The following is a 17,293-nucleotide window of genomic DNA, read 5'->3' as shown; positions in this document are numbered from 1 at the left end:
AGCTATATATTCATATATCATTTAATAGTGTGCTTTTTAATTTGTCCATAAATTTTATTTTTTATTAATCAATTTATTTATTGAATTGATTTTTCTAAATATGGTTTATTAAACTAAATCTGCCTATTAAGAGTTAAGCACCCGGCACTGTTATATTGTAACAAATACAAATCAGGTTGTCTTTTCAGCATGTTTGATTTTACAATTGCTTCTAGTTTTGCATGTTTGTCTTTCTAAGAGTGCAATAGGCACATAGCGTATTTTGAGACAATCTTCCCAGCTTACAATTGGCAAAATAAAGCAGCGAGACTGTAGGTGTAATTGAGAGAATTTCAGAATGTCTCTGTTCAGCCCACGTGCCAAAGCTGCTAGACTCATTTTATAAATTAAAATAAAAAAATCAGTATGCTTTGAATTTTGAACTTTTGTGGTACAATTGTAATTATAGTGAGTGCTATACTATATGTATTTCACCTGTAGGTTACGCGCCTTAGGGAGATGCACAGTTTTTAAGGTAAAATTTATGTAAAGGACAGTAGAGCACTGACAGATCGCCTGAGCAGGGTGCTATAGCGTATCAGGCCCATGTGTTAAAAAGGGTAATTATATACCGTAATAATTATACACCCTAATAATTATACACCCTAATAACTTGTGGCTGCACAATGCAATAAAGAGTCTATGAGAAACACAAGATTGATAAAATAATCTCATTTCAAATTGAAATTGACATCACAGTAACCATGAATCCTAATTATTAACCCCTCACCTGCCATTGTCCAGAAGCTGTCGCCACATGTCACCTTGGCTGTTTGTGTCTGCTGTACTTTGTCCGATGGCTGTGACAATAAGCCACTCCTCCTTACACACCTTTTAGCGTCTGCAAGGTAACCAGGATCAGGTTGCACAATAGTAAACACGCCTATTAGGGAAGGGGGAATTATATATCACGCATTACTTAAAGGGACAGTATACACCAATTGTCATTTAACTGCATGTAATATACACTACTGTAAAGAATAATATGCACAGATACGGATATAAAAAATCCAGTATTAAACAGTATGCAAACTTACTTAGAAGCTCGTAGTTTAGCACTATTAAAAGGATTAGCTAGAACACCCACTGAAAGTGGGAACTATTCAGACACTTCCCCCCCCCCCCTCCCCCTGCATATGAAAAGAATCTTTACACAAACAGGAGCAAGCTGGAGTAGGTATACGTTTGTATTCTCATAAAACCTTGGGGCTTGGTTAGAAAATCAGCGCAATCTTATTTAAAAACAAGCAAAACTACACTTTTATTTTTTTTAAAAAGCTGTAAGCTACATAAATGGATCATCTACAAAACATTTATGCAAATAAAATCGAGTGAATAATGTCCCTTTAAATACATAACAAAAGAAAAATAATTGTTTATAAGTAAATTGTAAAGTGCCAGAAATCCAAACCCCTGAGAGAAGAGCTGCGTAGCTGAACGATCATTACAAAGTGTGATTTGCTTTTAACTGGGGAATAAATCTCATGACTGAATCACATGGTTCTAAAGTTCTGGTTGTCAGTCTGTCCTCAGACCTCCCTAACAGGTCAGATTTGCAGGATCACTTTTGGGTGAGAGCAGGTAAAATAACCATGTTTATTAATCAGCTGATTATTTCACCTGTGCACTGACACAATACAGGGATAAGTACTGACAATGTAATACAGAGGTCCTGACACAATACAGGGATAAGTACTGACAATGTAATACAGAGGTACTGACACAATACAGGGATAAGTAGTGACAATGTAATACAGAGGTACTGACACAATACAGGGATAAGTAGTAACAATGTAATACTGAGGTACTGACACAATACAGGGATAAGTAGTGACAATGTAATACTGAGGTACTGACACAATACAGGGATAAGTAGTGACAATGTAATACAGAGGTACTGACACAATACAGGGATAAGTACTGACAATGTAATACAGAGGCACTGACACAATACAGGGATAAGTACTGACAATGTAATACAGAGGTCCTGACACAATACAGGGATAAGTAGTAACAATGTAATACAGGGGTACTGACACAATACAGGGATAAGTACTGACAATGTAATACAGAGGTACTGACACAATACAGGGATAAGTACTGACACAATACAGGGATAAGTACTGACAATGTAATACAGAGGTACTGACACAATACAGGGATAAGTAGTGACAATGTAATACAGAGGTACTGACACAATACAGGGATAAGTACTGACAATGTAATACAGAGGTACTGACACAATACAGGGGATAAGTAGTGACAATGTAATACAGAGGTACTGACACAATACAGGGATAAGTAGTGACAATGTAATACAGAGGTACTGACACAATACAGGGATAAGTAGTGACAATGTAATACAGAGGTACTGACACAATACAGGGATAAGTAGTGACAATGTAATACAGAGGTACTGACACAATACAGGGATAAGTAGTGACAATGTAATACAAAGGTACTGACACAATACAGGGATAAGTACTGACAATGTATTACAGAGGTACTGACACAATACAGGGATAAGTACTGACAATGTAATACAGAGGTACTGACACAATACAGGGATAAGTAGTGACAATGTAATACAGAGGTACTGACACAATACAGGGATAAGTACTGACAATGTATTACAGAGGTACTGACACAATACAGGGATAAGTACTGACAATGTAATACAGAGGTACTGACACAATACAGGGATAAGTAGTGACAATGTAATACAGAGGTACTGACACAATACAGGGATAAGTACTGACAATGTATTACAGAGGTACTGACACAATACAGGGATAAGTACTGACAATGTAATACAGAGGTACTGACACAATACAGGGATAAGTAGTGACAATGTAATACAGAGGTACTGACACAATACAGGGATAAGTAGTGACAATGTAACACAGAGGCACTGACACAATACAGGGATAAGTAGTGACAATGTAATACAGAGGCACTGACACAATACAGGGATAAGTAGTGACAATGTAATACAGAGGTACTGACACAATACAGGGATAAGTAGTGACAATGTAATACAGAGGTACTGACACAATACAGGGATAAGTAGTGACAATGTAATACAGAGGTACTGACACAATACAGGGATAAGTAGTGACAATGTAATACAGAGGTACTGACACAATACATGGATAAGTACTGACAATGTAATACAGTGGTACTGACACAATACAGGGATAAGTACTGACAATGTAATACAGAGGTACTGACACAATACAGGGATAAGTAGTGACAATGTAATACAGAGGTACTGACACAATACAGGGATAAGTAGTGACAATGTAATACAGAGGTACTGACACAATACAGGGATAAGTAGTGACAATGTAATACAGAGGTACTGACACAATACAGGGATAAGTAGTGACAATGTAATACAGAGGTACTGACACAATACAGGGATAAGTAGTGACAATGTAATACTGAGGTACTGACACAATACAGGGATAAGTAGTGACAATGTAATACAGAGGTACTGACACAATACAGGGATAAGTAGTGACAATGTAATACAGAGGTACTGACACAATACAGGGATAAGTAGTGACAATGTAATACAGAGGTACTGACAATACAGGAATAAGTAGTAACAATGTAATACAGAGGTACTGACACAATACAGGGATAAGTACTGACAATGTAATACAGAGGTACTGACACAATACAGGGATAAGTACTGACAATGTAATACTGAGGTACTGACACAATACAGGGATAAGTACTGACAATGTAATACAGAGGTACTGACACAATGCAGGGATAAGTAGTGACAATGTAATACAGAGGTACTGACACAATACAGGGATAATTAGTGACAATGTAATACAGAGGTACTGACACAATACAGGGATAAGTAGTGACAATGTAATACAGAGGTACTGACACAATACAGGGATAAGTAGTGACAATGTAATACAGAGGTACTGACACAATACAGGGATAAGAGCTGACAATGTAATACAGAGGTACTGACACAATACAGGAGATAAGTACTGACAATGTAATACAGAGGTACTGACACAATACAGGGATAAGTACTGACAATGTAATACAGAGGTACTGACACAATACAGGGATAAGTACTGACAATGTAATACTGAGGTACTGACACAATACAGGGATAAGTAGTGACAATGTAATACTGAGGTACTGACACAATACAGGGATAAGTAGTGACAATGTAATACAGAGGTACTGACACAATACAGGGATAAGTAGTGACAATGTAATACAGAGGTACTGACACAATACAGGGATAAGTAGTGACAATGTAATACAGAGGTACTGACACAATACAGGGATAAGTACTGACAATGTAATACAGAGGTACTGACACAATACAGGAGATAAGTAGTGACAATGTAATACAGAGGTACTGACACAATACAGGGATAAGTACTGACAATGTAATACAGAGGTACTGACACAATACAGGGATAAGTAGTAACAATGTAATACAGAGGTACTGACACAATACAGAGATAAGTACTGACAATGTAATACAGAGGTACTGACACAATACAGGGATAAGTACTGACAATGTAATACTGAGGTACTGACAATACAGGGATAAGTACTGACAATGTAATACTGAGGTACTGACACAATACAGGGATAAGTAGTGACAATGTAATACAGAGGTACTGACACAATACAGGGATAAGTAGTGACAATGTAATACAGAGGTACTGACACAATACAGGGATAAGTAGTGACAATGTAATACAGAGGTACTGACACAATACAGGGATAAGTAGTGACAATGTAATACAGAGGTACTGACACAATACAGGGATAAGTAGTGACAATGTAATACTGAGGTACTGACACAATACAGGGATAAGTAGTGACAATGTAATACAGAGGTACTGACACAATACAGGGATAAGTAGTGACAATGTAATACAGAGGTACTGACACAATACAGGGATAAGTAGTGACAATGTAATACAGAGGTACTGACAATACAGGGATAAGTAGTAACAATGTAATACAGAGGTACTGACACAATACAGGGATAAGTACTGACAATGTAATACAGAGGTACTGACACAATACAGGGATAAGTACTGACAATGTAATACTGAGGTACTGACACAATACAGGGATAAGTACTGACAATGTAATACAGAGGTACTGACACAATGCAGGGATAAGTAGTGACAATGTAATACAGAGGTACTGACACAATACAGGGATAATTAGTGACAATGTAATACAGAGGTACTGACACAATACAGGGATAAGTAGTGACAATGTAATACAGAGGTACTGACACAATACAGGGATAAGTAGTGACAATGTAATACAGAGGTACTGACACAATACAGGGATAAGAGCTGACAATGTAATACAGAGGTACTGACACAATACAGGAGATAAGTACTGACAATGTAATACAGAGGTACTGACACAATACAGGGATAAGTACTGACAATGTAATACAGAGGTACTGACACAATACAGGGATAAGTACTGACAATGTAATACTGAGGTACTGACACAATACAGGGATAAGTAGTGACAATGTAATACTGAGGTACTGACACAATACAGGGATAAGTAGTGACAATGTAATACAGAGGTACTGACACAATACAGGGATAAGTAGTGACAATGTAATACAGAGGTACTGACACAATACAGGGATAAGTAGTGACAATGTAATACAGAGGTACTGACACAATACAGGGATAAGTACTGACAATGTAATACAGAGGTACTGACACAATACAGGAGATAAGTAGTGACAATGTAATACAGAGGTACTGACACAATACAGGGATAAGTACTGACAATGTAATACAGAGGTACTGACACAATACAGAGATAAGTACTGACAATGTAATACAGAGGTACTGACACAATACAGGGATAAGTACTGACAATGTAATACTGAGGTACTGACAATACAGGGATAAGTACTGACAATGTAATACTGAGGTACTGACACAATACAGGGATAAGTAGTGACAATGTAATACAGAGGTACTGACACAATACAGGGATAAGTACTGACAATGTAATACAGAGGTACTGACACAATACAGGGATAAGTACTGACAATGTAATACAGAGGTACTGACACAATACAGGGATAAGTAGTAACAATGTAATACAGAGGCACTGACACAATACAGGGATAAGTAGTGACAATGTAATACTGAGGCACTGACACAATACAGGGATAAGTAGTGACAATGTAATACAGAGGTACTGACACAATACAGGGATAAGTAGTGACAATGTAATACAGAGGCACTGACACAATACAGGGATAAATACTGACAATGTAATACAGAGGTACTGACACAATACAGGGATAAGTAGTGACAATGTAATACAGAGGCACTGACACAATACAGGGATACGTACTGACAATGTAATACAGAGGTACTGACACAATACAGGGATAAGTACTGACAATGTAATACAGAGGTACTGACACAATACAGGGATAAGTAGTGACAATGTAATACAGAGGTACTGACACAATACAGGGATAAGTACTGACAATGTAATACAGAGGTACTGACACAATACAGGGATAAGTAGTGACAATGTAATACAGAGGTACTGACACAATACAGGGATAAGTAGTGACAATGTAATACAGAGGTACTGACACAATACAGGGATAAGTAGTGACAATGTAATACAGAGGTACTGACACAATACAGGGATAAGTAGTGACAATGTAATACAGAGGTACTGACACAATACAGGGATAAGTAGTGACAATGTAATACAGAGGTACTGACACAATACAGAGATAAGTACTGACAATGTAATACTGAGGTACTGACACAATACAGGGATAAGTACTGACAATGTAATACAGAGGTACGGACACAATACAGGGATAATTAGTGACAATGTAATACAGAGGTACTGACACAATACAGGGATAAGTAGTGATAATGTAATACAGAGGTACTGACACAATACAGGGATAAGTAGTGACAATGTAATACAGAGGTACTGACACAATACAGGGATAAGTAGTGACAATGTAATACTGAGGTACTGACACAATACAGGGATAAGTACTGACAATGTAATACAGAGGTACTGACACAATACAGGGATAATTAGTGACAATGTAATACAGAGGTACTGACACAATACAGGGATAAGTACTGACAATGTAATACAGAGGTACTGACACAATACAGGGGATAAGTAGTGACAATGTAATACAGAGGTACTGACACAATACAGAGATAAGTACTGACAATGTAATACAGAGGTACTGACACAATACAGGGATAAGTACTGACAATGTAATACAGAGGCACTGACACAATACAGGGATAAGTAGTGACAATGTAATACTGAGGTACTGACACAATACAGGGATAAGTACTGACAATGTAATACAGAGGTACTGACACAATACAGAGATAAGTACTGACAATGTAACACAGAGGTACTGACACAATACAGAGATAAGTACTGACAATGTAACACAGAGGTACTGACACAATACAGGGATAAGTACTGACAATGTAATACAGAGGTACTGACACAATACAGAGATAAGTACTGACAATGTAATACAGAGGTACTGACACAATACAGGGATAAGTACTGATAATGTAATACAGAGGTACTGACACAATACAGGGATAAGTAGTGACAATGTAATACTGAGGTACTGACACAATACAGGGATAAGTACTGACAATGTAATACAGAGGTACTGACACAATACAGGGATAAGTACTGACAATGTAATACTGAGGTACTGACACAATACAGGGATAAGTACTGACAATGTAATACAGAGGTACTGACACAATACAGAGATAAGTAGTGACAATGTAATACAGAGGCACTGACACAATACAGGGATAAGTAGTGACAATGTAATACAGAGGTACTGACACAATACAGGGATAAGTAGTGACAATGTAATACAGAGGTACTGACACAATACAGGGATAAGTAGTGACAATGTAATACAGAGGTACTGACACAATACAGGGATAAGTAGTGACAATGTAATACAGAGGTACTGACACAATACAGGGATAAGTAGTGACAATGTAATACAGAGGTACTGACACAATACAGGGATAAGTACTGACAAAGTAATACAGAGGTACTGACACAATACAGGGATAAGTAGTGACAATGTAATACAGAGGTACTGACACAATACAGGGATAAGTAGTGACAATGTAATACAGAGGCACTGACACAATACAGGGATAAGTAGTGACAATGTAATACTGAGGTACTGACACAATACAGGGATAAGTACTGACAATGTAATACAGAGGTACTGACACAATACAGGGATAAGTACTGACAATGTAATACTGAGGTACTGACACAATACAGGGATAAGTACTGACAATGTAATACAGAGGTACTGACACAATACAGGGATAAGTACTGACAATGTAATACAGAGGTACTGACACAATACAGGGATAAGTACTGACAATGTAATACAGAGGTACTGACACAATACAGGGATAAGTACTGACAATGTAATACTGAGGTACTGACACAATACAGGGATAAGTAGTGACAATGTAATACTGAGGTACTGACACAATACAGGGATAAGTACTGACAATGTAATACAGAGGTACTGACACAATACAGGGATAAGTACTGACAATGTAATACAGAGGTACTGACACAATACAGGGATAAGTACTGACAATGTAATACTGAGGTACTGACACAATACAGGGATAAGTACTGACAATGTAATACTGAGGTACTGACACAATACAGGGATAAGTACTGACAATGTAATACAGAGGTACTGACACAATACAGGGATAAGTACTGACAATGTAATACAGAGGTACTGACACAATACAGGGATAAGTACTGACAATGTAATACAGAGGTACTGACACAATACAGGGATAAGTACTGACAATGTAATACAGAGGTACTGACACAATACAGGGATAAGTACTGACAATGTAATACAGAGGTACTGACACAATACAGGGATAAGTACTGACAATGTAATACAGAGGTACTGACACAATACAGGGATAAGTACTGACAATGTAATACAGAGGTACTGACACAATACAGGGGGATAAGTACTGACAATGTAATACAGAGGTACTGACACAATACAGGGATAAGTAGTGACAATGTAATACAGAGGTACTGACACAATACAGGAGATAAGTAGTGACAATGTAACACAGAGGTACTGACACAATACAGGGATAAGTACTGACAATGTAATACAGAGGTACTGACACAATACAGGGATAAGTAGTGACAATGTAATACAGAGGTACTGACACAATACAGGGATAAGTACTGACAATGTAATACAGAGGTACTGACACAATACAGGGGGATAAGTACTGACAATGTAATACTGAGGTACTGACACAATACAGGGATAAGTAGTGACAATGTAATACTGAGGTACTGACACAATACAGGGATAAGTAGTGACAATGTAATACAGAGGTACTGACACAATACAGGGATAAGTAGTGACAATGTAATACAGAGGTACTGACACAATACAGGGATAAGTAGTGACAATGTAATACAGAGGTACTGACACAATACAGGGATAAGTAGTGACAATGTAATACAGAGGTACTGACACAATACAGGGATAAGTAGTGACAATGTAATACAGAGGTACTGACACAATACAGGGATAAGTAGTGACAATGTAATACAGAGGTACTGACACAATACAGGGATAAGTACTGACAATGTAATACTGAGGTACTGACACAATACAGGGATAAGTACTGACAATGTAATACAGAGGTACTGACACAATAAAGGGATAAGTAGTGACAATGTAATACAGAGGCACTGACACAATACAGGGATAATTAGTGACAATGTAATACAGAGGTACTGACACAATACAGGGATAAGTAGTGACAATGTAATACAGAGGTACTGACACAATACAGGGATAAGTAGTGACAATGTAATACAGAGGTACTGACACAATGGAGGGATAAGTACTGACAATGTAATACAGAGGTACTGACACAATACAGGGATAAGTAGTGACAATGTAATACAGAGGTACTGACACAATACAGGGATAAGTACTGACAATGTAATACAGAGGTACTGACACAATACAGGGATAAGTACTGACAATGTAATACAGAGGTACTGACACAATACAGGGATAAGTACTGACAATGTAATACAGAGGTACTGACACAATACAGGGATAAGTACTGACAATGTAACACAGAGGTACTGACACAATACAGGGATAAGTACTGACAATGTAATACAGAGGCACTGACACAATACAGGGATAAGTAGTGACAATGTAATACTGAGGTACTGACACAATACAGGGATAAGTACTGACAATGTAATACAGAGGTACTGACACAATACAGGGGATAAGTAGTGACAATGTAATACAGAGGTACTGACACAATACAGGGATAAGTACTGACAATGTAATACAGAGGTACTGACACAATACAGGGATAAGTAGTGACAATGTAATACTGAGGTACTGACACAATACAGGGATAAGTAGTAACAATGTAATACAGAGGTACTGACACAATACAGGGATAAGTAGTGACAATGTAATACAGAGGCACTGACACAATACAGGGATAAGTAGTGACAATGTAATACAGAGGTACTGACACAATACAGGGATAAGTAGTGACAATGTAATACTGAGGTACTGACACAATACAGGGATAAGTAGTGACAATGTAATACAGAGGTACTGACACAATACAGGGATAAGTAGTGACAATGTAATACAGAGGCACTGACACAATACAGGGATAAGTAGTGACAATGTAATACAGAGGTACTGACACAATACAGGGATAAGTACTGACAATGTAATACAGAGGTACTGACACAATACATGGATAAGAGCTGACAATGTAATACAGAGGTACTGACACAATACAGGGATAAGTACTGACAATGTAATACAGAGGCACTGACACAATACAGGGATAATTAGTGACAATGTAATACTGAGGTACTGACACAATACAGGGATAAGTAGTAACAATGTAATACAGAGGTACTGACACAATACAGGGATATGTACTGACAATTTAATACAGAGGTACTGACACAATACAGGGATAAGTAGTGACAATGTAATACAGAGGTACTGACACAATACAGAGATAAGTACTGACAATGTAATACAGAGGTACTGACACAATACAGGGATAAGTAGTGACAATGTAATACAGAGGTACTGACACAATACAGGGATAAGTAGTGACAATGTAATACAGAGGTACTGACACAATACAGGGATAAGTAGTGACAATGTAATACAGAGGTACTGACACAATACAGGGATAAGTAGTGACAATGTAATACAGAGGTACTGACACAATACAGGGATAAGTAGTGACAATGTAATACAGAGGTACTGACACAATACAGGGATAAGTAGTGACAATGTAATACAGAGGCACTGACACAATACAGGGATAAGTAGTGACAATGTAATACAGAGGTACTGACACAATACAGGGATAAGTAGTGACAATGTAATACAGAGGTACTGACACAATACAGGGATAAGTAGTGACAATGTAATACAGAGGTACTGACACAATACAGGGATAAGTACTGACAATGTAATACAGAGGTACTGACACAATACAGGGATAAGTAGTGACAATGTAATACAGAGGTACTGACACAATACAGGGATAAGTAGTGACAATGTAACACAGAGGCACTGACACAATACAGGGATAAGTAGTGACAATGTAATACAGAGGTACTGACACAATACAGGGATAAGTAGTGACAATGTAATACAGAGGTACTGACACAATACAGGGATAAGTAGTGACAATGTAATACAGAGGTACTGACACAATACAGGGATAAGTAGTGACAATGTAATACAGAGGTACTGACACAATACAGGGATAAGTACTGACAATGTAATACAGAGGTACTGACACAATACAGGGATAAGTAGTAACAATGTAATACAGAGGCACTGACACAATACAGGGATAAGTAGTAACAATGTAATACTGAGGCACTGACACAATACAGGGATAAGTAGTGACAATGTAATACAGAGGTACTGACACAATACAGGGATAAGTAGTGACAATGTAATACAGAGGTACTGACACAATACAGGGATAAGTAGTGACAATGTAATACAGAGGTACTGACACAATACAGGGATAAGTACTGACAATGTAATACAGAGGTACTGACACAATACAGGGATAAGTAGTGACAATGTAATACAGAGGTACTGACACAATACAGGGATAAGTACTGACAATGTAATACAGAGGTACTGACACAATACAGGGATAAGTACTGACAATGTAATACTGAGGTACTGACACAATACAGGGATAAGAGCTGACAATGTAATACAGAGGTACTGACACAATACATGGATAAGTACTGACAATGTAATACAGAGGTACTGACACAATACAGGGATAAGTACTGACAATGTAATACAGAGGTACTGACACAATACAGGGATAAGTAGTGACAATGTAATACAGAGGTACTGACACAATACATGGATAAGTAGTGACAATGTAACACAGAGGTACTGACACAATACAGGGATAAGTACTGACAATGTAATACTGAGGTACTGACACAATACAGGGATAAGTACTGACAATGTAATACAGAGGTACTGACACAATACAGGGGATAAGTAGTGACAATGTAATACTGAGGTACTGACACAATACAGGGGATAAGTAGTGACAATGTAATACAGAGGTACTGACACAATACAGGGATAAGTACTGACAATGTAATACAGAGGTACTGACACAATACAGGGATAAGTACTGACAATGTAATACAGAGGTACTGACACAATACAGGGATAAGTACTGACAATGTAATACAGAGGTACTGACACAATGCAGGGATAAGTAGTGACAATGTAATACAGAGGTACTGACACAATACAGGGGATAAGTAGTGACAATGTAATACAGAGGCACTGACACAATACAGGGATAAGTAGTGACAATGTAATACAGAGGTACTGACACAATACAGGGATAAGTACTGACAATGTAATACAGAGGTACTGACACAATACAGGGATAAGTACTGACAATGTAATACTGAGGTACTGACACAATACAGGGATAATTAGTGACAATGTAATACAGAGGTACTGACACAATACAGGGATAATTAGTGACAATGTAATACAGAGGTACTGACACAATACAGGGATAAGTACTGACAATGTAATACAGAGGTACTGACACAATACAGGGATAAGTACTGACAATGTAATACAGAGGTACTGACACAATACAGGGATAATTAGTGACAATGTAATACAGAGGTACTGACACAATACAGGGATAAGTACTGACAATGTAATACAGAGGTACTGACACAATACAGGGATCCGTACTGACAATGTAATACAGAGGCACTGACACAATACAGGGGGATAAGTACTGACAATGTAATACAGAGGTACTGACACAATACAGGGATAAGTAGAGACAATGTAATACAGAGGTACTAACACAATACAGGGATAAGTAGTGACAATGTAATACTGAGGTACTGACACAATAGAGGGATAAGTACTGACAATGTAATACAGAGGTACTGACACAATACAGGGATAAGTACTGACAATGTAATACAGAGGTACTGACACAATACAGGGATAAGTAGTGACAATGTAACACTGAGGTACTGACACAATACAGGGATAAGTAGTGACAATGTAATACAGAGGTACTGACACAATACAGGGATAAGTAGTGACAATGTAATACAGAGGTACTGACACAATACAGGGATAAGTACTGACAATGTAATACAGAGGTACTGACACAATACAGGGATAAGTAGTGACAATGTAATACAGAGGTACTGACACAATACAGGGATAAGTAGTGACAATGTAATACAGAGGTACTGACACAATACAGGGATAAGTAGTGACAATGTAATACAGAGGTACTGACACAATACAGGGATAAGTACTGACAATGTAATACAGAGGTACTGACACAATACAGGGATAAGTAGTGACAATGTAATACAGAGGTACTGACACAACTGTTACACATATTCCTACAGCTGCCCTGTGTGGTTCTGTTACACGTTACACATATTCCTACAGCTGCCCTGTGTGGTTCTGTTACACATATTCCTACAGCTGCCCTGTATGGTTCTGTTACACATATTCCTATAGCTGCCCTGTGTGGTTCTGTTACACATACTCCTACAGCTGTATGCTGTGTGGTTCTGTTACACATATTCCTACAGCTGCCCTGTGTGGTTCTGTTACACATACTCCTACAGCTGTATGCTGTGTGGTTCTGTTACACATATTCCTACAGCTGCCCTGTGTGGTTCTGTTACACATATTCCTACAGCTGCCCTGTGTGGTTCTGTTACACATATTCCTACAGCTGCCCTGTGTTGTTCTGTTACACATATTCCTACAGCTGTAGCCTGTGTGGTTCTGTTACACATATTCCTACAGCTGCCCTGTGTGGTTCTGTTACACATATTCCTACAGCTGCCCTGTGTGGTTCTGTTACACATATTCCTACAGCTGCCCTGTGTGGTTCTGTTACACATATTCCTACAGCTGCCCTGTGTGGTTCTGTTACACATATTCCTACAGCAGCCCTGTGTGGTTCTGTTACACATATTCCTACAGCTGTAGCCTGTGTGGTTCTGTTACACATATTCCTACAGCTGTAGCCTGTGTGGTTCTGTTACACATATTCCTACAGCTGTAGCCTGTGTGGTTCTGTTACACATATTCCTACAGCTGCCCTGTGTGGTTCTGTTACACATATTCCTACAGCTGCCCTGTGTGGTTCTGTTACACATATTCCTACAGCTGCCCTGTGTGGTTCTGTTACACATATTCCTACAGCTGTAGCCTGTGTGGTTCTGTTACACATATTCCTATAGCTGCCCTGTGTGGTTCTGTTACACATATTCCTATAGCTGCCCTGTGTGGTTCTGTTACACATATTCCTATAGCTGCCCTGTGTGGTTCTGTTACACATATTCCTATAGCTGCCCTGTGTGGTTCTGTTACACATACTTCTACAGCTGCCCTGTGTGGTTCTGTTACACATATTCCTATAGCTGCCCTGTGTGGTTCTGTTACACATATTCCTACAGCTGTAGCCTGTGTGGTTCTGTTACACATATTCCTACAGCTGCTCTGTGTGGTTCTGTTACACATATTCCTACAGCTGCTCTGTGTGGTTCTGTTACACATATTCCTACAGCTGCTCTGTGTGGTTCTGTTACACATATTCCTACAGCTGCCCTGTGTTGTTCTGTTACACATATTCCTACAGCTGCCCTGTGTGGTTCTGTTACACATATTCCTACAGCTGTAGCCTGTGTGGTTCTGTTACACATATTCCTACAGCTGTAGCCTGTGTGGTTCTGTTACACATATTCCTACAGCTGCTCTGTGTGGTTCTGTTACACATATTCCTACAGCTGTAGCCTGTGTGGTTCTGTTACACATATTCCTACAGCTGTAGCCTGTGTGGTTCTGTTACACATATTCCTACAGCTGCCCTGTGTGGTTCTGTTACACATATTCCTACAGCTGCCCTGTGTGGTTCTGTTACACATATTCCTACAGCTGCCCTGTGTGGTTCTGTTACACATATTCCTATAGCTGCCCTGTGTGGTTCTGTTACACATATTCCTACAGCTGCCCTGTGTGGTTCTGTTACACATACTCCTACAGCTGCCCTGTGTGGTTCTGTTACACATATTCCTACAGCTGTATGCTGTGTGGTTCTGTTACACATACTCCTACAGCAGCCCTGTGTGGTTCTGTTACACATATTCCTACAGCTGCCCTGTGTGGTTCTGTTACACATACTCCTACAGCTGTATGCTGTGTGGTTCTGTTACACATACTCCTACAGCAGCCCTGTGTGGTTCTGTTACACATATTCCTACAGCTGCCCTGTGTGGTTCTGTTACACATACTCCTACAGCTGTATGCTGTGTGGTTCTGTTACACATACTCCTACAGCAGCCCTGTGTGGTTCTGTTACACATATTCCTACAGCAGCCCTGTGTGGTTCTGTTACACATATTCCTATAGCTGCCCTGTGTGGTTCTGTTACACATATTCCTACAGCAGCCCTGTGTGGTTCTGTTACACATATTCCTACAGCTGCCCTGTGTGGTTCTGTTACACATATTCCTACAGCTGCCCTGTGTGGTTCTGTTACACATACTCCTACAGCTGTATGCTGTGTGGTTCTGTTACACATACTCCTACAGCTGTATGCTGTGTGGTTCTGTTACACATATTCCTACAGCTGCCCTGTGTGGTTCTGTTACACATATTCCTACAGCTGCCCTGTGTGGTTCTGTTACACATATTCCTACAGCTGCCCTGTGTGGTTCTGTTACACATACTCCTACAGCTGTATGCTGTGTGGTTCTGTTACACATACTCCTACAGCTGCCCTGTGTGGTTCTGTTACACATATTCCTACAGCTGTATGCTGTGTGGTTCTGTTACACATACTCCTACAGCAGCCCTGTGTGGTTCTGTTACACATATTCCTACAGCTGCTCTGTGTGGTTCTGTTACACATATTCCTACAGCAGCCCTGTGTGGTTCTGTTACACATACTCCTACAGCAGCCCTGTGTGGTTCTGTTACACATATTCCTACAGCTGCCCTGTGTGGTTCTGTTACACATACTCCTACAGCTGTATGCTGTGTGGTTCTGTTACACATACTCCTACAGCTGCCCTGTGTGGTTCTGTTACACATACTCCTACAGCTGTATGCTGTGTGGTTCTGTTACACATACTCCTACAGCAGCCCTGTGTGGTTCTGTTACACATTCCTACAGCTGCCCTGTGTGGTTCTGTTACATATCTGTAGCCTGTGTGTAATAAAGCAATAAGTAGTTAACTAAACACAAAGATAAAACAGCACTGACCTGAACTTGAGTTAAGCTACTGGGAGAGTGGGAGTGAACAAGTCTCTTCTAAGTTTAGTATAAAACAATATGGGCCTCCCATGGGCGTTTACATCTTATTTCATCATCTTTCCTAGCATGCACCTGGGCTCTGGGTTTGAGGCAGGAAAATCCATTTGTAAAAGTCTGGTTTAGAATCTGGTTACATTCAGGAAACTGAATCCTGCTTATCTTATAGTGAGGGTAAACCTGACATGTTTTAACAAAGATAAAGGGGTCCTACGTGCACACAA

At 39.0% G+C, this 17,293-nt stretch overlaps 1 protein-coding gene across 2 annotated transcripts in view; it reads right to left on the bottom strand.

Annotated features, from left to right (window-relative positions):
* LOC128658192 (epoxide hydrolase 1) overlaps positions 1-17,079 on the bottom strand; it is a 75,481-nt gene extending 58,402 nt beyond the window's left edge. Inside the window, exons 1-2 of one of the 2 annotated variants that reach the window (XM_053712712.1) lie at positions 17,022-17,079; positions 770-922 (exon numbers count right to left, since the gene is read on the bottom strand). In XM_053712712.1, coding sequence (XP_053568687.1) covers positions 770-798 — 29 coding nt within the window. In that variant the 5' untranslated portion in view covers positions 799-922; positions 17,022-17,079. The remainder of the gene's footprint in view (positions 1-769; positions 923-17,021) is intronic. The other variant, XM_053712713.1, reaches the window with a different exon arrangement.
* Positions 17,080-17,293: the final 214 nt, after the last annotated feature.

This window comes from Bombina bombina, chromosome 4, assembly GCF_027579735.1.
Source record: "Bombina bombina isolate aBomBom1 chromosome 4, aBomBom1.pri, whole genome shotgun sequence".
Lineage (NCBI taxonomy): Eukaryota > Metazoa > Chordata > Amphibia > Anura > Bombinatoridae > Bombina > Bombina bombina.
The sequence above is the reverse complement of the archived record's forward strand: the minus strand, read 5'-3'. Positions and strand labels throughout refer to the sequence as shown.